Here is a 23,418-nt window from a genome sequence, read left to right on the forward strand (position 1 = left end):
TAATTCTTTAAATAATTTTGAGTGAGTCGGCTTTTCGAAAAGTGTAGCGAAATTCTGCATATTCGACAAATTTCTAGGTCGTCGAGAATTTCCTCTAGCGATAGTTTTGTTGTGATCTTTCGTGAAGAAAGGCGTCCGGTGGTGATAACCTCGTGATGCACACGACCATAATCGCGCGGCGGCTAACGATTTCACACTTCGACACGAATCTTTGGCGCAGCGCGAAACCCGGTATCGGTGAAGGGGAAAGACCCGAAATCTTACTCTTCCCGTTCTACGTCGTTGCGTCGCGCGGCGCTAACATTGAATTCGTGAACGAAGAACTCGAGAATTTATCGTCGCGACCGTATTTACTGCTCAAGCGGTATGAATATTCAGCCGGGTTTATTTTACGTGCTCGCCGCTTCCTCGTGCATGGCCGGGTCAAGGGTTAATGAAACTCGCCGAAAAAAATGCAAATAAGATGCCTGCCGCCGTGAACGTCGACGCTATTTCTCTCTCTTTCTCTCTCTCTCTCTCTCTCTCTCTCTCTCTCCGCGGCGTACTGCGGCGTCATCAGCCCTCGAAAGCGTTCGTCCGCGGTGCACTGCAGGCCGATAAAAATATCCGAAAGAGCAAATTAGAGGCCCCGCCACGCTCGACGAATTTGCCCGGGCAACCTTTCACGTGGGTCTTGTACATGGCTCGGTCGCGTAATGACCCAAGGTACTTTCTACGAAATTTTTATACGTACGAGATATATTGATGCTTTAGCCTTCGTTTCTCGAAAATAAAAGATTGTCGAATGATCAAAACAAAATTTTAGTCTTCTTTCTTTAATTAACAGTCTGGTACTTGACAGTGATACACGAATGTGTTTTGCCGTTGACGATCGAGATCGGCAAAGTTTACAGAGAACATTTTATTTTAATTTTAAGTACGTTAATGATGAGATAATTTGATAATCTCGTGCTTTTAATGAACGAATGATTTCTTGGTCATCGTCTTATCATCAGCATGGCTATTTTTCTTAGAATTATAAGTATGTAACTGTACTAACGGAAGCAAGGTCGAGAAGTTATTCGATTAAAATTATCGCAACAGGGATTTATGCAACGTGTTGCGCTCGCTCGTCAATTTACGCATGCACGCGCTCACTTGGAGAAGGCAGGTGCGTATAACACGACACGTTCTCGGCGAGTGCCATCTGGCAAAGTGGCGTTTCCATGACCGGAAGCAGGATGTAAAACGATGCTAATTGATAAGTAGCGAAATCATCGAGTTGAACGCACAAGAGGCGTTTAATTTTTAACGGATAAACGCGACTGATTTGCTAGTTAGGGGGAAACGTTGCGTGAAAATTTGCTGGAAAAAACGTGGAATTGTATTCGAAAAATTCACTCGCGGTTTATTAATATTTTTTTTTTGCGAAATTGTGATAATCAATTCACGAATCTATTACAAGCATTGATAAAATGTAAGAGAAATATATTTAATTGCCGTTACACAACGTCGCGTTGTATGAAATATATTTTGACGACGATCTTAAATTATAAATACATCTCATTAAATTTAATAAATACTTGTCAAATATATTGTTGAAATGTTTCTATAGGTTCAAAAAATGCTGCGATCGTAAAATTATGTCTTGCTATGCATATATCGCGCGGTGATGTTTTTTTAAATACTCTTTTGTCCACGCTGTAGCGTAAATCGTGAAAGTGACTATACCTCGGGCGCAAAGGGAGAAGAAACATTTGGAAAGTTATATCGCTCGATTATAGGCGCGTGATCGATGATTTACGTTGCTAATAAAATTCTCCGAATTAACATAATACTCGAGCGACCGTTCGATTCGTAGTCGCTTTCCCGCATTTAACTCCGCAATAATGTGACGTGATTTATCGTTACGCCCAATCGAGTCCACTTCAGAGAATTTTTCCAAATGGCGGTTATCTCAAAGCGTTCTCGAACCCTTTAAGATTACTTTAAGCAAACACTCTCTCTGCCCTCCTTCTAATAAATCTATTTAATCCTACGCAATTGTGTCCGGTGCGATTCGTTATTTTATATGTAGGAGAATTTTTTTTTTGTACATTAGTTTCTTGAGTTTTTTGATGAAAAGTCCGCTCTAAATAGGGTCGGCACCGCCTCCACTTTCCGGGCCACGTAGATAATGCAACATAATTTATGTCCACCTTGGACGTTGCAACGTGTATTTGTTATGAGTCAAAAGAATTCTGTCCGTGTGTAGGAGTGTTAATTATTTTATATCGTTTTATTTTTAAATAACAACTATTATATAAAACCAAACTATATTATATAATTGCTCATAATTTATCGGTCAAGCTATAATCAGAATATTCGGATACTGCAAAGTTGTTATTTTGTTTGTACGAAAAACCTCGAAGAGATGATTTAACCGTTATTACCTTAAAATTTCATCCACTGCGAAGAATCGTCAGACAAATCATCGACTGATGTGCATTCTCTCTTCAACGAGCGATGGAATTAAATCCGCCGCTATCCGCTCACTTCTCACTTCCCATTACGGTCAAAATCGCGCTTAACGATGTAAATAAAGTGTCGCCCGTAAAATAACAATTACATGGTGATATATGGCCGGCGAGGGTTGAAAGTCGCCGCTCGAGGCCTGCTGGCGCGCAATACCGTTACAATTTCTGTTCGGCATGGCAGAACATACTTAGCGCATCAATATCAAAGCATTCTTCGGTGGCTTATTCCATGATCCAAAATTTAATCCCACGATTTACATGCCAATGCACCTTTCGGCGCGCTGTACGCCATTAAAAGTTTCGCGTCTTTAATATCGCGCATAAAACGCGCGGAAGAATTTATATTTCCCTTCCCATATTTATTCGACACCGTCTTAAAAGGGTTTCTTCGACTCTTGGAAACGCCACGGCATTCTCACCACGAGTATTATACATTTAACGGGTACGCTGTTTTGTTTCGCCGCCGCGCGGTGGAAGAAGGACAGCAACGTAGGCATATACCTGGGGGAGAGAACAAGGTGGAACGAGCAGGAATGAAATAAGTAGCGGTAAGAAAATCGGCGCCGGACTTTCAGCTTACTGGCCGCCGGCTAATTAGGCGTAATTAAATCCGCGGAGGTCCGCTCGCATCTGCTCCCGGGTCTGGCGAATAATGGAAATCCCGCTGCGCTTATGGGTCGCGAGGAATATGTTGTGTGACCTTGATTCCATGGCGATTCTGTACCTGTTAGACATCGATACGATTTAGAGTTGCGAAAATACCTTTCTTGATTTCTTTACAATGTAAAAAAAAAATTGGTATTTATAATTTTGATATTTGAAAAGATAGTTTTTTAGAATATACAAATTTTGAATAATTACTTTTAATCTCTAGTGAAATATTAAATGTATGTAGATCTATAAGATGTTTACTTCTTCGCTTTTACAAGATATATCTATGTAAAAATAATCACGCTAGAAGTATTTAAATTTGCCTGAAAATTTTTCATGAGAATCGCGGTATTATTTAAATCTCCGAAACAGTTAAAATAATATTGTCGCATGACAGTTGAAATTTTTCTCGCGGATGAGCATTGAGTCAGCATCTTGCATATGTCCATCCGGACATGATACAACTTCCTATGTGGTATCCAATTACTATGATTTTCTAAGTAATAAATCGCCAAGAAGTCATTTTGCATTTCCGCATTTCACCGTCGATAATTACGGGATACCATGCGGTAGATGGCTAATCGATAATAATATTGTCATCGATATCATCATAATTACTTTTAACTAATTTGTTTAACGCAGAACAAATTTATCTTGGGCGATTACATATGACTTTAGCGATGTATGAGTTTTTTTTTTTTTTCAGAATCAATTTCTCATTATTGACGCGCAATCATCTCTCTGTAAAATTTATGATCGTGAATATAATAGACAATGTGTTGATTATAAAACAATGTAATGATTGACTTTGTTAATACGTAAGATTCTTTGAAGTCGAGAAAATATTGTATGGCATTCCGTATGCGCAGTAAAAAAAACTTTCGCTTGTTAAAAAGAGCCTGTTAAAATATGTGAAATTCCTGAATTTTTCTTATCTTACTGTCCAGTGCCACAGAATTTGGCAAATTACACAAGGCAAGCGAGATTGGGGGAGGGGAGAGGGGCTAAAGGCATGTCATTAATTGGAGAACAACCTTATATTAAATATACCATAGTAAGCATTGAAAACGAATCGTTTGTATCACTATAATGAAGATTATAAAAAATTGAAAATATTTTGTCGGATATGAATTTGTCTTTTATAAAAAGCAGTTATTTGTAATTTTTCTGCAATTACCCAATATATTTTGTTTTTATTTAAAACTGTCGGAAATATTTACTGCACGGTATGTTTTGAATTCAGTTTTTTCTTTAGGCACATTTACGTACGTAAAAAAATTTTCTTTTTTGCATCGCATTGTAATGAAGACATAGGTAATAAAACCAGATTAATTGCTCGTGTTTATATAAATCGCGTTCATATGTCGGAAGTTATCGCAGATTATTCTTACTCCCGTAATGCAGCATTCTGCTGTAGCAGCGACGGCGACGCGCAAATTCGCGCCGCTTCTGCGTTCGGCGTGCGCGTAGAGAGTGCCCGCCAATTAAAAAGGAACACACGCGGTATCCCCCCAGGTTTCTCCGTCTCTTTGATCGCCGACCGACGGCGTAGAAAATTAATTCGGCAAATTACGCGGCACGGATAAGCGGGCGAGAGCCGGGGTCATGGGGCTTCCACGATTCGCTGTAGCCGTGTCAGCGGCTCTCGCGTATATGTATATAACGTATGTGCCAGCCTTTAACGATATGGAACGCTGGAAGGTTACGCCGCATAACCGTCGGCTATCCGAGAGAGTGCTCGAGTAACATTCCGAACATCCCACGAGTGGTCACGCGATATTCCTCGGGGTCCTGAACATTCGTTTCTATAAGACGGTTGCATTATCCCGGAATCCGCCCGACGAATCGTCCTTTCCCACGAAGGGTCCTTTCTCGCCCCCCTTCATTCCCACCGCTCCTATCTGCTTCAACCACGGCCTGGCTGTGCCCTTGCCGAAGAGAATTCGCGTGTGCATAACTCGCGTCCTCCGATTAATTATCTGGTGTCTAATTGCCGCAATAACTATGAGTGCGCAACACGAGCAATAAAATATAATCGTGTATATGGGGCCAGCTTCGAGTCGCGGTTTATGTTCTTCGATTTGAGTAAGGGATTGCCGAATAACAAACATCTAGGTCTCGAGATCTCCCCACTTAAAAGTTCATTATCAAAATTTGAAATAATTGAAATAATATGACAGCGAACACTTGATGAACTTGTGTATATTAGAAATTTTGAAATGTTGAAAAATAAAACGTGGACGTATCTAGATACCGTTTGCTCTATTCTTTGAAGTTTTGCATTAGCAGAATATCAATACGACTTTTGTTTAGAATTAAAACGGATAATATTTCGCTGTTTTATGCAATTCTTTTTTAACGAATTCTTTTGAATTTATTGACACAATGCTGGGCATGCGCGAAACGATTTCTTCGCAGGCCGAGGAAAAAATTACCGGAGCCGCGATATATGTGTAGTAAGATTTTGTGAAGAAGTTGGACGAACTCGTAAAGCATTCAGCTGGAAAGCACGAACCCGCGGCGCCGAAAAAGAGAGGATCAAGGATCCTTCGGCTTTTTGAGCGAGCATAATTTTCAGCGGCATCGGCTTTTTCGTTGATGGGCAAAGCACCATAAATAAATGCCGTTTTTACGGCTGCCAAATTGGGCATTTAAAGTACATTCGGGTTTTACTGGTTGTAGGGAACGCGTCTTCTACGCCGTGACCCTTCTTCGACGGGAGCGTATCAACCTCTGGCGCCACTGAAACGAGGATTCCAATCCGCAAAAAGACAATCGCGAGAATCCGCATTCGATCCGAACTTTCGAATCTTTATATCGCGTTTACCGTTAAATGCAAGAACTTGTTTCTCATAAATTGTTTGAATTTGATTTTCCGTTGGAACGTGGATTGGCTGTTTCGATTTTATTGATTGTAACTTTTGAACTTTGCAAAAACTTACAGCATGTGAACACTGTTTACTTATTTTTTTAATATCTAAAAATCTGTCACGTTGGAGAAACATTCGATTGTATTCTTGTCTGCATGGCTACTGAGTTGGTTCATTGCGCGCACTCGTCGAAACCCTCGGATGGGACCCTGTTTTTCTTATTTCGAGGCGCCATTTGCCGGAGGTACCAATTTCTGACGGACGAAATAATACCCGTGACGCATTGGCCTGCGTTGTATCGCAGTCATCGAGATTTCCGTAAAAAGAACAGTGTCTTGTGGTACGACGATCGCAAATTTCAAGCTTCTTAAATGATGTATTTTTGTAATCTCGTGACGTCGCTCTCAATAATTTTCTGATCGAGATGCAAATCAGGACCGCCGCCGCGTCGCGCCGCTTTAAACGCTACAAGTCTGTCACGCGCTATGCGTCTATATTAAATGTAATAAAAAGCTCCCGAGGAGATAATGTGATGCTTTACATTACATTATAAACGCCGAGATTATTCTTGTAGCGAGAAAATTGCCGCTCTTGTTCGGGGGGGAACGTCGCCTGTATACGTTCGCACCCCGGGCTCTTTCTTGTGTGCATCCAAATATAAAACGCGTTCAATGCAGCACCTTGTGGTCCTATCGATGCGCCATGGAATGCCTCGCGGGGAAAATTACGCTTGCTTAAACCAGACGAACCGCTTGTCGTTCGCCATCGCCTAGATGGGAAAACAACCTGTATAAGATCTAGTCTGTTTTTAATGATCGACAAAACATGATCGTTACGGAAACGAGAGAGAGAGAGAGAGAGAGAGAGACACACACACAGAGAAAGAGGGACGCGAGTCCCATCGCAGTGGCGCGTGCATTCCGATCTGCATCTCAAACGATCCGATCGTCATTCGCATTCTGTGCTTACAATCTAATGAAATGTTGTACGCGCATTCGCGCGTAATGACGCGTTTCTGCGCTTTGCGGAGTAGAGAAGACGCGATCGCGGAAAAATCGGCGTGCGTGCGATCGAGTGCGAGTGCAAGCGCGGCTCGGCAATCGGCCAAGTGCCGGCCGGTCGTGAATTGCCGATGAGGTGGATAATGACGGGCGCGCGGACGAACGATCCAACAGGATCGTACGGGCGCCTTCGGGAGAAAAAGCTACGGCGACGTGGAAGGTGCGCGCGCGAGACGCGTTCGACGTTGCAGCGGCCACCGGCTCTCGTTTGATGCGCCACGAATGAAAGATAATCGCCGCGCTCCGGGCGACGAAGGCGTCCACGCTCGGCGAGCGAGGCACACGCTCCGGCCACGCTTCGCCATCCCCACCCGCGCCTTGAGGCACCTTCGCAGTGTTCGTTCGTTTAATGGCCTTGTTTGGCAGTAAGGACGAAGTAACGCGATCGACATCGATGAAATCAGATTCTTCGTCCTTTTATGTAATTAACGTTACGACGACGTGCCAAGTTGACAAATTTTAATTGTTTCCTGAACAGAGATATATAGATAGTTTAGCGATAGTTTTAACTAATATATAAATTTTTTTTATGTTGCAGGTAGGTCCATGAAGGACATCTGGTTGCAGCTTCGGTAAGTCAAGCATTAAATTATTTCATATATGCAATTCTTTACTGGATCAGCTCTACCGATTTTTCGACAAGAAATTTATCTTATCAATGCGCCAATGTTTCAATGACGCAAGTCACGCTTAACAAATTCGAGTCGTGTGATATGAAAACTAATTCGATCGTGGCTGCAGCGGTTATGTTCCGGTAACGTACTTGGTTCCTTGGCGCTCATTACCTCTGCGCTAATATACGGTCTCTTGATTTTAATGTTTCTGACCGTTGGAAACTTTACGATTCTTCGTTTCCATCGGGCTTTATGCGTGTTACGGGTGCGTCGTTGTCTTACCGGTTCGTTAGCGACAGGTTCCACCTTGCGTCTTCGCCCGCGAAGAGAAACAGGCGAATTATCTCGCCACATCTGCTTCTATCTCATACGTTAAGATTTTGCAGTGTACAACCGTCACCATAGATTTCAGCGAATATTTTCATTACTTTTATTGCGCACTTTTGCTCGAGCAAGTAACGAAAACGCTCCGGGGCAACTTGTGATTTACAGCAATATTATAAATCGAACGTATGTTATAATAGAAGGAAAAACTTTAATGTTTCTCAAAGGGAGTTTGTAGATGCAGTCAATTTTGTTTCAATTAGAGTGAAATTATTTGTTATCGAAAAATGCGTGAGGTAAAATAAAATTTCAGAAAAATGTACATTTCACCTGTACATCTGTTAAATTAGTTACGAAAACATACTGCTTTACGCGGTTTCGACTAACCAGAGTTTTTTCATGGTTACCTTCATAAAATGATGGTGTGCCTTTTTATATTAATTTATAGCTATTAATTATAGGTACGTTTTTTAGTCATCACGGTTTTACATATGCAAGAATTTTATGGCACGAAAGCTCACGTTGAAAATATTCCGGCGAAACAACAAACTCCGTTATATTTACGTGTTTTGGCAGTAACGTGCGCGCGTTTCTTTTTTTTTTTTACACGCGGCTGCCTCGAGGAGATTACGCGAGTCCTCATTTCGCCACGCGCGGTTTCAGAAATATTTTTACTCCCTACCTTAATCTCGGCAAGTCACGTTTTACCACCATTTACCCGTGCAATTTCATGCGCAATTTTTTTGTTCGCTCGAAGGCATATATATCAGAATCTCAATTCGGTACGGGATCAATTGACTTTTTTTTATTTCACAAATTTACATGCATAAACGAGGATGATACTCGATATCGCGAGCAATTAACAAGAGGATAAAGGTCAGTGATCAATCGCGAGTAACTCGCGAGAAAGAGTTAGAGAATATCTCGCCGTTACGCTGTGACGCTGGCGCTCAATCAAGATTTTTTTTTTCGCGAAGAGATTTACTACACGCCACGGTGGACGAACCCGCATACGTGTAGGAGAACCCGGCGGCCACAACGTGCGTGTCCAGCCTGCACGGGGCGACCCGGTCGTTACGACTTCACGCTGACTTTTGCACGCACAAACTTGCGGGGCCGCCACGAGCGTTCGTGCAAATGAAACGTGCAGCGACGCCACAAGTCTCTTGCTCGGGCGAGAAGGAGGCATGGCAGGCGGGCAGGCGGCAAAACGGAGCGAGTAAGAGCTGCCTCGAGCTGATCCAGTAAAATTGCGTAGGCAGATTACTCGAGTTGTTACCCCATGCCCATTACTCGCGCGCGTAGCACTTGGAGCGATCGACTGACCAGAAATCAAGGCTCGATCGCGAGATTCCTCGGCTTTCACTCGGCGTTCCTGAACGATAGTAATTTCTCTCAGATCGGTTTCCCGTCGAACGTACCGAATATTTTGATTATCGTACGCCCGTTCTCGCGTAATGAAACGTTTGCGATCGCGCGCGATGCGAACAAGTTTGCGCTTGTACATGCGCGAGGCGAGGATGCTGAGGAATCTCCTTGATACACGAATGGGCAATAATTGTTTTGTCATTTTCCCCATTCTCGCTTATCAGCAAGAATGTAGATAAATGAACGCGCTGATAAATTATCGAGCGAGTATTTCTATAGCCGCAGAACTTCTGCGTCGAACGCTTTTTTTTTTTTATTACTCAGGCGTTGTTGCGAGAGATACAGCAGCTCGAGCGCGGGTTGTCCGACGGTCTTGCATGCGTTTCGTAACGCATGCTCGCCCGCAAATCCCCCGAAAATATCGCAACTCACGTTTCAGGAAAACGTGATCGAGAAACGCGCGCTTTCTCCCAACAGGTGGTCCTGCTTTGCGAAGTGCGGCTGCGACGATCGCGCCGGCTTTCCCGGTTACCCCACGACACCGGGGGTCCACCGCTCCGAGACTTTTATCCTTTGTAATCTCGGTGAGGCGGCATCCTCCGGGATTAAGAGTAGGCCCAGTCGAGATCGTGCTGACGCCGGGCACGCGCTGCATGCTGCGAAATAACGGTACCGGCACCGTTCGGACCGCCCGTCCGAGATTTTAAATCTCTCTTTCTCCATCCCCTTCCCCTTCTCGGCATAACCGCGCGCCGTATGGCGACCTGCAAAAGCGGAAAGAGACGAGGGAGGAATTTTGCCGCGCCTCCTCACAACAGATTGTCATCTGCAGGTGGACCGGCATGACGCTGGTGAAAAAGTGGCGCAGCGGTTAATCGCTGCGGCGAATTCGCGGAAAAAGTCGCACGATCTCGAGAGAAAATCTTGGGTCCATCTAAGAAATATCTATGCGCTTTTGTTCAGAGAATATTGCTCTGAATAGGGATTTTACATTTTTTTTCTGACATTTTGTGTCTTTGTCTTTTGAGACTCAAAATTGTTTTTGTCAGGCTTGTTTATACAACGAGAAAAGATTGTAGAATTAAGAAAAAAATATTTTTTTCTATTTACGTACAATTATCTACATGGATTAATGCTTTCGCGGATTACACAGAAAAAAAATTAGTATCAAATTAACAAATTATTGTTTCATATATAAGCAAGAATATAAAATCTTCTTAAAAGAATTTAATAATTTTAAACAGACATAATTTGCTTACATGAAGAAACAAAATTTTTTCATGTTAGCACATTATGTCAGTTTAAGATTATAAATTATTTCAATAAGATTTGATATTTTTGCTTATATGTAAAACAATAAATCGTTGATTTGATGATAATTTTTTTTTCTGTGTACAAGAGATTAATGTTGGCATTAGAGATGGTTCAGGAATATAACTGCAGCTACAAGTACAAATGCTTCTCCATCATAAAAAATTTTAACTCAGTGATCTTGTCGATAAAGTTTTATAACAAGTACTTAGTCACCTATTTTATCCGTAGATAATAAAACTTAACGGAGAGTTTATGATCTCGTTAAGTTAAATTACCGCGAATAAATAATCTTCGTTTCAGATTTTTTTATACTTGCGTGATAATTCAAGTGCCGAGGAACAGGTTGCGCGCTCGTATAATGTCCCGCGGCGAAAATTTCGCTTAATTTACGAGAAATTGGGTGTTTTCTTTTTTAATTAGCGGCCTTACGTAAGCGTCAATGCGTATCGTTCCCGATAATTAAACATAATTGCCGAATTACGCTGTTAATCAGCGCCGATTTAATGGACACGTGCTTAATTGCAATCCAGGTGCTACAGCGTTTTGTTGCAGGGTAGAATTTCTGATTTTATTCGAAATTATTTAATTGTTTATTTTTATATTTGCATTACTATTTTTGCATAAACTAATCTAAATTTAAACATTAACTGAAAATGCCATTTAATAAGAAAATCTAAATTATATGTACAATATAATTTTAATTTTGAGTTACGCGCTTAATTCTTGAGGAGAAGTTTCTCGGTCTCTTCATTGAGAATTTTAGACCCGTGAAGCTTCTACGTGTGTTTCGATCTATTCTGGCTCGATAAATCTTGACCACATTGTGGGATCTGCCTGCCAACGCGACGGACGGTGTATCTTGATGGGTGCAATTATCCAAGGACGAACGAGGAAGCGGCAGGTGATCCTAGCCCGTAGAAGGTATTAGTAGATACACCACAGATTTCGTCAGGCCTGTCTGGAGACCGGTAAAAACCTAAACTAGCAAATGCCTAGGATCTTGGGATGTCGGCCGACGTCTGTACCTCTCGCCGACCCATCTGCGCCATTTTCGGCAGGTGAAACGGAATATCGCGAAATGCGAGAGGAGAAAAAGGATTCGGCTATTCGTAGTCGCCGGACCGAGACGAATTTCGCGACGAGACTCTCTAGCGGAGTTTTGTCCAAACCGCAAGGGCCAGGTCAATATATTTTTTTGGCATTTGATAGGTTTAAATAGAGGAATAGGATAGAGGTGGTTTGGTAATCGCCGGAATGCTAATCTCTTGCGAAAATGGTCGAGGCCGATCGAAAAGGCAAACTAGTAATTTTTATATTTATTTTAACGTCTTTGTCGTCCTTTTTTTATGTCCGTGTTCTAGAAGTCAAACGTAGCTCACGAAATACATTCGTATCAAAGTATAAATGATGCTAAAAAGAATATATATAAGTACGAATAAGAATTCAATTGCAAATACACAATTACGTTGTAACTGTGTACGTGTGACAGATAAATAACATGGTTCGCCGTGTGTCAAATAAATATTATCACGAGCATTCACGTTAATTCGTGCCGCTGCCGCTTTATCAGCATGCTTTACGAGCTCATGCCGACCGGACTAGTTATACCGTCTCAGTTATTCCTCTCGCATGTGGAATTAGAGCAGGAACACGCTTAGCTGCGAACACTTTACATTACAGCGGCAGGTGCCCCATTAAGGATAATTCTTGAAACTAGTTTTGCACTCGCGTTCTTGCGTGCTTGCGTCCGCGATCCCCATTATTGGCGGATCGTCTGCGCGACGTTAAATGAATCAGCCACGACCGTTTGACGTTTTGTATCCGCGTCTATAGCAGACCCGACGGGGATTTTGCCGATTATGCCGACCCTCAGGGTGCCAACTTTAACTCTTTACGCGCTCCGGTGTCATTATACGGAATGCATTGCGCTGCGAAATCTTAATTGGCAATTACCATAATGCAGTGGCTCTAATTTGTTGCAAATTGCTTTGCGGTTGTTGAGAGGCCGATCCATTTCGATCTTTAACAGACCTGCCATTTACCTCGCAACAAAAATTCATACATATACGTGTATCTGTTGCATTTTATATACATTAGTAATTTATTTCTTTTTATCATTTAATTTTGTTCCTTTTCTATTTTAGAATTTCAGTCAAGTTATCTAAAATCACATGTTTTTATGATGTTTGCGAGTACAAATCATGAAAATAAAGATATTAAGTGCAGCTGGAACACTCGTGAGAATCATATAATAGTACGACAAAGAGGCATGTCAGAATAATTGCCGTTCTTACCTCTTACATTCCCCTACCTTTCATCTGCTATCGAGCAGATCGCTGCGCATGAATGCTTTGTAAGTGGTCTGCGGAATTAAAGGAGACTCGCGTTAGTACCAATAATTTACACGCTGTGCGGGTCTTCTTACGGGCGTGATGAAAAAAAAAGAACGACGGCGTGCAATCTCTCTTAACGTTCAGCTACAAATTACATTACCGTGGCAAATGGGCTATTACGCGAATTCTCAATCTAGTTCCCCTGACTGGTTCCGCGTCTCAATTATTTGCATGGACAGTTCGCGGCTTCTGGAAGGTATTTTTCGACGGAACGAATAAACGCTTTCAATCAGTTTGTATTTTTCCTACGGGCGCATCATGATAGCCGCCTTTTTTAATTTTGCGTAATCAACGTGACGGTGCAATCTCGCGACGATGCAACGGGCGTTTCGCTGTCATCCATGTCAGAGAAGGCATTTCAATAGTAATCGTGAGCGAGAAAAAATTCTTACGGCTCTCTCTTCTCTCTCTTGAGTTTCTCTCGATTTCTTCCTTTTCCATTTCTTCATCAAGTGACTTCATCAGTTACCGCGTGACCGTCTCAAAACGAGTTGCACCGCGAAATCACGAAGGATCACGCTGCAATCTCCGATTTGCAAAATTCTTCACACTTTCCTACCTTTTGGTGACAAACGGAGAAACGACTTCTCCGTCGTTGACTGTTCAAACACAGACTGCATTACGTCAGCAAATAGTCTGTTACATAGTCATTGACTCCAGTTTGCGTGCACGAATGCATTTATCATGAAAGATTAGCTCAAGCCGGTAGCTCAAGGTTTTTTTCATTGTCTCGTCACTTAAATATCAATAAAAATGTAAATACATAATCATATTAGGTGTAAAATTTCAACAATAAATTCTAAATGTTTCAAAAAGTATTATACTTTTAGTATACAGAGTTTCTCGTAAACATAGTATTACGAGTACACTCTGCAAAATGTTTGAAAAAAAAGATGTATGTTATACATTATTCATTCGATCGCTTAAAACGATGACTTGCTCCCGGATTTTATCGTGCGTATTTTTATTGATCGTTGAAATGTTCCCGGAGCTACCTCCACGGAGATCTATGAAATTAGTACGATGTTTTGTTAATACGAAAAAAATACATAGAGTTCTAATGGCACTTTTTATAATTCTGGAATTCCTTATAAAAATAACGAAGAGTTCTGCAATTTTTATCCTAAAAACAAAAATGAAAAAATATCTTAATTTCGCGAATCTAGCACGATATTTCATCCTTTAAAATATATACAAGAAAACAAATATTAGTACATTTGACAAGAGTTCTAATTAGTACTATCAAAGTTCTATCGATGACTGCAATTTCAAATATAATTTACATGATTAACATTTTTTTTTTTACTAAAATATTAAACATACCATGACACTTGGACAAAAAGATCTTGCTGTTTTTATTGCATTTCCAGCTACAACTCACGCCAATTCTGGCAAAGTACTATGGTATACAATTATTTTTAAAAATAGTTCTGGTGATTGTATTTTTAAAAATACTTTTTTAAATATATGAACCACCACACTTGGATGTTGTGATAAATAGATAGCACACTTTGTGTCTAAGTGTACTACTGCGAATATAGGTATACACTAGACTACAAGACTTTAGGACTTCTGACTTCAAGATTTTTGACTTTGAGACATCTGGCTACAAGGCTTCTGTTTTCAAGACTCTGGCTTTAGGACTTCACTAGACTTTACCAGACTACACAAACTGTTATGGACTTCATCGGACTTTATAGATGTCATCGTACTTTACGCACTTCATAGACAACTGATAAAATAAGTGTACACCGGACTACAAGACTTCAAGACTTCTGGCTTCAAGACTTTTGGTTTTAAGACTTCTGGCTTCAAGACTTTACCGTACTTTACCGAACTAAACAGCCTGTCATGGACTTTATTGATTTCACCAAACTTTACGCTTACCCAACTTTATGGATTACTGGAAAAAATAGATATACACCGGACTACAAGACCTCAAGACTTCTGTTTTTAGGATTTCCGACTTTAGGAATTCCGGTTTTAAGACTTCCGGCTTCAGGACTTTTGGCTTCAGCACTTTACTAGACTTTACCAGATTACACATATCAAGGACTTTGTCAGACTATCATGGACTTCACCGAACTTTATTGTTTGTCACCGTACTTTACGCATTTCATAAACTACTGCGAAAATAATTGTACACCGGACTACAAGACTTTTAATTTCAAGATTTTTGGCTGTAAGACTTCATCGGACTTGATCGGATTACATGGTCTGTCACGAACTTCATCGAACCTACATCGGACTTCATCGGACTTTATTGGATTTCACCGAACTTTACGCACTTTATGGACCACTGGGAAAATAGGTATACACTGGACTATAAGACTTCAAGACTTTCGGTTTCAGGACTTTTGGCTTTAGGACTTCTGGCTCAGAGACTTGCGGCTTCAAGCCTTTATTAGACTTTACCAGACTACACAGACTTTCATGGACTTCACTGGACTTTATTGAATCTTACCGTAGTTTACGTACTTCATAGACTACTGGAAAAATAAGTGTACACCGGACTACAAGACTTTAAGACTTCTGGCTTCAAGACTTCTGGTTTTAAGACTTCTGGTTTCAAGACTTCTGACTTCAAGATATCTGGCTTCAAGACTTCACCGGACTACACGGCTTGTTATGGACTTTATCGAACTACGAACTCCATCGGACTTTATTAGATTCACCGAACTTTATTAGATCACCGCACTTTATGGACCACTGAGAAAATAGGTATACAGGGTGTCCGGTGATGCTTCATAAATATTTTAGGGAGCAAAAGTGGATGAAATTTTGAACTAAAAGTTTCTTTGCCAATTTTGGCTCAGATCATTATTTACCGACTTATTAACGGTTAAACTTGATCAATCAGATTGCGCTCAGCCGAAGAGCCCAGAAGTGTAGCGTGCCGGATTCTCGCGCTTACTATAAACATTCTCCCGATTAAAATGATATTTTAATTCTTTATATTAATAAATAAATTAATAAATAGGTAGGTGAATAATAAAATAAATAGGTAAATGAGTAAAAATAAATTGCAATTAGAAATTTATTTATTTTTGAATATTTTTTATTCTTATTTATTATTTATTTATTTATTCGTTTGTTTAATTCAATTATTTAATCCATTTGTTCATTCAGTTACTTAATTTCCATGGCTAATCTCGTAACGATGAGGAAAAATTAACTACGAGATGTTCGTCATGAGTATAAAAGAAGATTATTGGAAAAAAACATTATCAAAATAAATTGTATAATAAATAGTTTGTTAAACATCTTTAAAAAAATGTTTTGACATGTATCACGCATGATTATTTTGTTTTATTGTCGTAGACATCGATGAAGCTATCCGTTTTTATTTAAAATCAGATTAATAAAAAACTGTTTAATTTGTTTGAAGAGAAACTGTTTAACAAATTGCTTGTAAACAATTTATTTTGATTATTTTTTGTTAGCATCCTAATATTGATATGTAACGTACAATTCTATCTTTTTTCTTACAATTCGATCACGTTATTAACGTATAATTCTACATTTTTTCCTCACAATTACGTTATTATTTTAAATAAATTAAAATTTACGAATACGTAATTAATTAAATTTTCAATTGTCATTTTCATCTTTTTGTTACACAGTAAACAATATTTTGTTAAATTTAATATACATATTTTATTATGTACCAAACAGTTCACTCAATTTTTTTTTCTTAATTGAATTCAAGATAAATACATATGTTAAAAAGTAACACAAATATTATGTAAAAAATGTTGCATAATATTTGTGTTACTTTTTAACATATGTATTTATCTTGAATTCAATTAACAAAAAAAAATTGAGTGAACTGTTTGGTACATAATAAAATATGTATATTAAATTTAACAAAAAATTGTTTACTGTGTTAACAAAAAGATGAAAATGACAATTGAGAATTTAATTAATTACGTATTCGTAAATTTTAATTTTTTATTTAAAATAATAACGTAATTGTGAGGAAAAAATGTAGAATTATACGTTAATAACGTGTAAGAAAAAAGATAGAATTGTACGTTACATATCAATATTAGGATGCTAACACAAAATAATCAAAATAAATTGTATACAAGCAATTTGTTAAACAGTTTCTCTTCAAACAAATTAAACAGTTTTTTTATAAATCTGATTTTAAATAAAAACGGATAGCTTCATCGATTTCTACTACAATAAAACGAAATAATCTTGTGTGATACATGTCAAAATATTTTTTTGAAGATGTTTAAGAAACTATTTATTATACAATTTATTTTAATAATGTTTTTTTCCAATAATTTTTTATACCCATGACAAACATCTCGTAGTTAATTTTTCCCCATCGCTACGAGGTTAGCTATGGAAATTAAGTAACTGAATGAACAAATGAATTAAATAATTAAATTAAACAAACGAATAAATAAATAATAAATAAGAATAAAAAATATTCAAAAATAGATAAATTTCCAATTGCAATTTCTTTTTACTCATTTACCTATTTATTTGGTTATTCACCTACCTATTAATTAAATTAATTAATTAATTTATTAATATGAAGAATTAAAATAACATTTTAATCGGGAGATTGTTTACAGTAAGCGCGAGGAGCCCCACGGCACGCTACGCTTCTGGGCGCTTTGGCTGAGCGCAATCTGATTGATCAACTTTAACCGTTAATAAGTTGGTAAATAATGATCTGAGCCGAAATTGGCAAAGAAACTTTTAGTTCAAAATTTCATCCTCTTTTGGTCCCTGAAATATTTATGAAGCATTATGGGACACCGTGTATACCGAACTACCAGACTTCAAGATTTCTGACTTTAAGACTTCACCGGACTTATGAGATTACACAAACTGTCATGGATTTTATCTGACTACAGATTTCATCGGACTTTGTCGGACTGTCAAGGACTTCATCGGACTACGTCAGATTTCATCAGTCTTCGTTGGACTTCATCGGACTTATAAGAAATAATGTTTCATACAGTGTACTTGCAAGGTAGTCGATCTTGACTAGTTAGTTTTGAATCTTACAAACAATTACCTGCAAGATTCGAAATATACTTATAAGTACTTTTTAATATAAAAAATCAAATCTTTTACTTGTACTCGAACTTTAAATATTAATTTGTTAAGTTAAAACATATTGTACTGTGTGGTTACCGATGACTCATGTTAAATTTTTCATCATTTTTACTTTCCAGCATTTTTATTTTTCAGCATTTTTACTTTTCAGCATTTTTACTTTTCAGCATTTTTATTTTCCAGCATTTTTACATTCCAGCATTTTGTTTTCAAGATACATTTTAATATTTAATTCGATGGAGTAACCATTCAAAAAAGAGGTGTACACCGGAATTTTGACTTCAAGACTTCATCGCACTCTACGGACTGTCATGGACATTGTCGGTTTTCATGGACTTCATGGACTACACATAGATTTTATTGTACTATGTTGGACTTCATTGTATTTCATTCTATTTCACTGGACTTTACGGATTTTATGGACTACTAAGAAAATAAATATACACCGGACTGCAAAACTTCAAGACTTTCGGTTTTAGAACATCCGGCTTTAGGACTTAAGGCTTTAAGACTTCCTACTTCAAGACTTTCGGCTTCAGGATTTCCGGTTTTAGGACTTTCAGCTTCAGCACTTTACTAGACTTTACCAGATTACACATGTCAAGGACTTTGTCAGACTATCATGGACTTCATCAGATTTTATTGGATGTCACCGTATTTTATGCATTTCATAGATTACTGCAAAAAATAATTATACACTGGACTACAAGACTTCAAGACTTTTATCTTCAGGATTTCCGGCTTCAGGATTTTCGGCTTTAAGATTTCCGACTTTAAGAATTCCGATTTCAAGACTTCCGGCTTCAGGATTTCCGGTTTTAGGACTTTTGGTTTTAGCACGTTACTAGACTTTACCAGATTACACAGACTGTTATGGACTTCGTCAGGCTGTCATGGACTTCATCAGACTTTATTGGATGTTACCGTATTTTACGCATTTTATAGACTACTGGGAAAATAAATATACACTGGATTACAAGACATCAAGACTTCTGGCTTCTAGACTTCTGGCTTCTAGACTTCTGGCTTCTAGACTTCTGGCTTCTATACTTTTGGCTTCAAAACATCAGGCTTTAACAAGGGGAGACTACAACGTGATACCAATCGATTTTGTCGAAACTCCGTGTATCGATAGAGTATCATGTCAAGTGTTTCAGGGTAAACGGATAAGACGCACTTCTCAAGCGTTCGCGAGAATATCGAGATTAAAGAACTCCAAGCGCTATATTAACACATGGTGTAGAGCATAAAATCGAAGAGCGCGTAGCTCAGCGGTTAAGTACTAGACTCGTAACGGCAACATTGCTGGTTCGAGTCTCGATATTTTTTTTTTTTTTTTACAAGGAAATGTAATTATTAACATATTATTAATATATTATTATTAATACATACACAGAAAATAAATGTAAATACATTTTATTCATTCATTGCATATTAAAAAAGCACATTTTTCTACATATTACGAAGGAAAAAATTAAATAAATGTAAATGTAAAATAATAGTAAATGGTCAGTGCTATGCAAATAAATAATCATAAAAAATTAATGTGAAACATATTTTATTCATCGGTGGAAGTAGATGGAACAGTACATGTTGAAGGATGATATTTATCATAAAAACAAGCGAAACAATAATTCGCACGACAATGTGCGCATCGTATAAAAGTTACATTTTTACAATCGCATGACTTTTTTAAAATGTCTAACGGAAAACATACTTCGTTGACATTCATGAAAACTCGGAGTAGACTACGTGGCCCTTTGCAAAGGGCCCTTGCAAAGGGTCCTTAGTAACATAACGTTCTCCCTTCTCCTTCTTTCTGTGTAACGGCTTTTAACTGCTTCACAAAACACGTTTCACATTTACTTGTATATAGCACTAATTTATCCGTTGTTTAAAAACAATCAATAATTACATTTATTTAATTTTTTCCTTCGTAATATGTAGAAAAATGTGCTTTTTTAATATGCAATGAATGAATAAAATGTATTTACATTTATTTTCTGTGTATGTATTAATAATAATATATTAATAATATGTTAATAATTACATTTCCTTGTAAAAAAGGAAAAAAAAAAAATATCGAGACTCGAACCAACAACGTTGCCGTTACGAGTCTAATACTTAACCGCTGAGCTACGCGCTCTTCGATTTTATGCTCTACACGATGTGTTAATATAGCGCTTGGGGTTCTTTAATCTCGATATTCTCGCGAACGCTTGAGAAGTGCGTCTTATCCGTTTACCCTGAAACACTTGACATGATACTCTATCGATACACGGAGTTTCGACAAAATCGATTGGTATCACGTTGTAGTCTCCCCTTGTAAGACTGCTGGTTTCAAGATTTTTGGCTTTGAGACTTTACCGGATTTCACCGGACTACATGGCCTGTCATGGGCTTCATCGAATTACATCAGAGTTCATTGGATTTTATTTGATTTCATCGAATTTTACGCACGTTATGGATCACTGAGAAAATAGATATACACACCGGACTACAAGACTTCAAGACTTCTGGCTTTAGGATTTCCGGCTTCAGGACTTCCGGTCTTGGGACTTCCGGTCTTAGGACTTCCGGTTTTAGGACTTCCGGTTTCAGGACTTTCGGCTTCAGGACTTTCGGCTTCAGGACTTTCGGCTTCAGGACTTTCGGCTTCAGGACTTTCGGCTTCAGGACTTTCGGCTTCAGGACTTTCGGCTTCAGGACTTTCGGCTTCAGGACTTTCGGCTTCAGGACTTTCGGCTTCAGGACTTCCGGTTTCAGGACTTTCGGCTTCAGGACTTTCGGCTTCAGGACTTTCGGCTTCAGGACTTTCGGCTTCAGGACTTTCGGCTTCAGGACTTTCGGCTTCAGGACTTTCGGTAGGACGGCTTCAGGACTTTCGGCTTCAGGACTTTCGGCTTCAGGACTTTCGGCTTCAGGACTTTCGGCTTCAGGACTTTCGGCTTCAGGACTTTCGGCTTCAGGACTTTCGGCTTCAGGACTTTCGGCTTCAGGACTTTCGGCTTCAGGACTTTCGGCTTCAGGACTTTCGGCTTCAGGACTTCCGGTTTCAGGACTTTTGGTTTTAGCACGTTACTAGATTTTACCAGACTACACAGACTATTATGGACTTTGTCAGACTATCATGGACTTCATCAGACTTTATTGGATGTTACCGTATTTTACGCATTTCATAGACTACTGGGAAAATAAATATACACTGGATTACAAGACATCAAAACTTCTGGCTTCAAGACTTCTTGTTTTAAGACTTCTAGCTTCTAGACTTCTGGCATCTATACTTTTGGTTTCAAGACATCAGGCTTTAAGACTGCTGGTTTCAAGATTTCTGGCTTTAAGACTTTACCGGATTTCACCGGACTACATAGCCTGTCATAGACCTCATCGAATTATATCATTGGATTTCACCGAATTTCACGCACGTTATGGATCACTGAGAAAATAGATATACACCGGACTACAAGACTTCTGGCTTCAGGATTTTCGGCTTCAGGACTTCCGGTCTTAGGACTTCCGGCCTTAGGACTTCCGGCTTCAGGACTTCCGGCTTCAGGACTTCCGGCTTCAGGACTTCCGGCTTTAGGACTTCCGGCTTCAGGATTTCCGCCTTCAGGACTTCCGGCTTCAGGACTTTACCAGACTATACAGATTGTTCTGGACTTTGTCAGACTATCATGGACTTTATCAAACTTTATTGGATGTCACCGTACGTACTTCATAGATTACTGGGAAAATAAGTACACCGAACTACAAGACTTCTGGCTTCAGGACTTTCAGCTTCAGGACTTTCGGTTTTAAGACTTCTGGCTTTAGGATTTCCGGCTTCAGGACTTCCGGTTTCAGCACTTCTGACTTCAAGACTTCCGGCTTCAGAACTTTACCAGACTATACAGATTGTTCTGGACTTTGTCAGACTATCATGGACTTCATCAAACTTTATTGGATATCACCGTACGTACTTCATAGATTACTGGGAAAATAAGTACACCGAACTACAAGACTTCAAGATTTCAAGATTCACTGGATTTCACCAGATTACACGGACTTCATCGGACTACGTCGGATTTCATTAGTCTTTGTCGGACTTCATGGACTACACTGGACTTCATCAGACTTATAAGAGATAATATTTCATACAGTGTATTTGCGAGGTAATCGATCCTGACTACCTTAGTTTCGACTCCCGAACCTTAGTTTCGAATCTTACAAACAATTACCTATAAGATTCGAAATATAAGTACTTATAAGTACTTTTTAACATAAATCAAATCTTTTACCAGTACTCGAGCTTTAAATATTAATTTGTTAAATTAAAACATATACTATGTGATAACCCACATTGAATTTTCCAGCATTTTTATTTTTCAGCATTTTTACTTTTCAGCATTTTTACTTTCTAGCATTTTTACTTTCCAGCATTTCTATTTTCCAGCATTTCGTTTTTAAAATACACTTTAACATTTAATTTGATGGGATAACCATTCAAAAAATAGATGTACACTGGAATTTTGACTTCAAGACTTAATCGGACTCCACGGACTCATAGATTTCGTCAGACTTCATTGGATTTTACCGGATTTTACGGACTTCATGGACTACACTAGATTTTATCGGACTATGTTGGACTTCATTGAACGTCGTTGGATTTTACCAGACTATCGGATTTCGTCGCCTTCATCTGTCGGACTGTCATCGGACTTTATTAGTTTATACGGACTGTTATAGGCTTTATCGGACTACATTGGACGTCAGATTTCAATGAGCTTTATGGACTACGCTGGACTTTATCGAATTTCACCGGATTTTATTGGATTTTTTCGGACTTTACGGATTTTATGGACCACGCTGGACTTTATCGAACATATCGTGGCTTTCACGGACTGTCATCTAACTTTACTAGATTATACAGACTATCATATACTTCATCAAACTTTACCGGACTTCACAGACTTTATGGATTTTGCTGAACCTCATCGAATTTCATCAAATTTTACCGGATTTTATCAAACTTCATGGATTTTACGTATTGTCATCGGACTACGCCGGATTTCATCGGACTTCAACGAAATATGCCGTTCAATATTTTAATATTGAATTATAATGTTAAATATTTATATATTATGTAACATGATACTTTTTGTTCAAATGTTATGCTGCCTAATACGAGATAATGTTGGTTTGTATTAAAAAATTGTTTTAAAATATGCAATTGCCAGAACTGTTTTTAAAAATGTTTGTATAGC

The 23,418-nt window shown here is 38.8% G+C and overlaps 1 protein-coding gene across 1 annotated transcript; it reads right to left on the reverse strand.

The window, feature by feature from the left end:
- Positions 1-15,379: 15,379 nt before the first annotated feature.
- LOC113003380 (repetitive proline-rich cell wall protein 2-like) lies at positions 15,380-22,868 on the reverse strand. The gene is made up of 5 exons (XM_039455200.1): positions 22,827-22,868; positions 21,927-22,060; positions 21,629-21,805; positions 20,663-21,230; positions 15,380-15,538 (listed from the first exon to the last, which is right to left on the reverse strand). Exons 1-5 carry the CDS (start codon positions 22,866-22,868, stop codon positions 15,380-15,382), a joined length of 1,080 nt encoding a protein of 359 aa, XP_039311134.1.
- Positions 22,869-23,418: the final 550 nt, after the last annotated feature.

Source organism: Solenopsis invicta, chromosome 11 (assembly GCF_016802725.1).
Source record: "Solenopsis invicta isolate M01_SB chromosome 11, UNIL_Sinv_3.0, whole genome shotgun sequence".
NCBI lineage: Eukaryota > Metazoa > Arthropoda > Insecta > Hymenoptera > Formicidae > Solenopsis > Solenopsis invicta.

What these genes read in the sequence shown, in the direction of transcription:
- LOC113003380 (XM_039455200.1), bottom strand. Translation starts at nt 22,868, where the DNA reads ATGACAGTCCGACAGATGAAGGCGACGAAATCCGATAGTCTG. An exon ending in GCCAGAAGTCTTGTAGTCCG is followed by an intron (nt 21,231 to 21,628) that starts GTGTATATCTAT and finishes TAAAACCAAAAG; the next exon opens with TCCTGAAACCGGAAGTCCTG. An exon ending in TCTTGAAGTCTTGTAGTCCG is followed by an intron (nt 15,539 to 20,662) that starts GTGTGTATATCT and finishes GATTCAATAAAG; the next exon opens with TCCAGTGAAGTCCATGAAAG.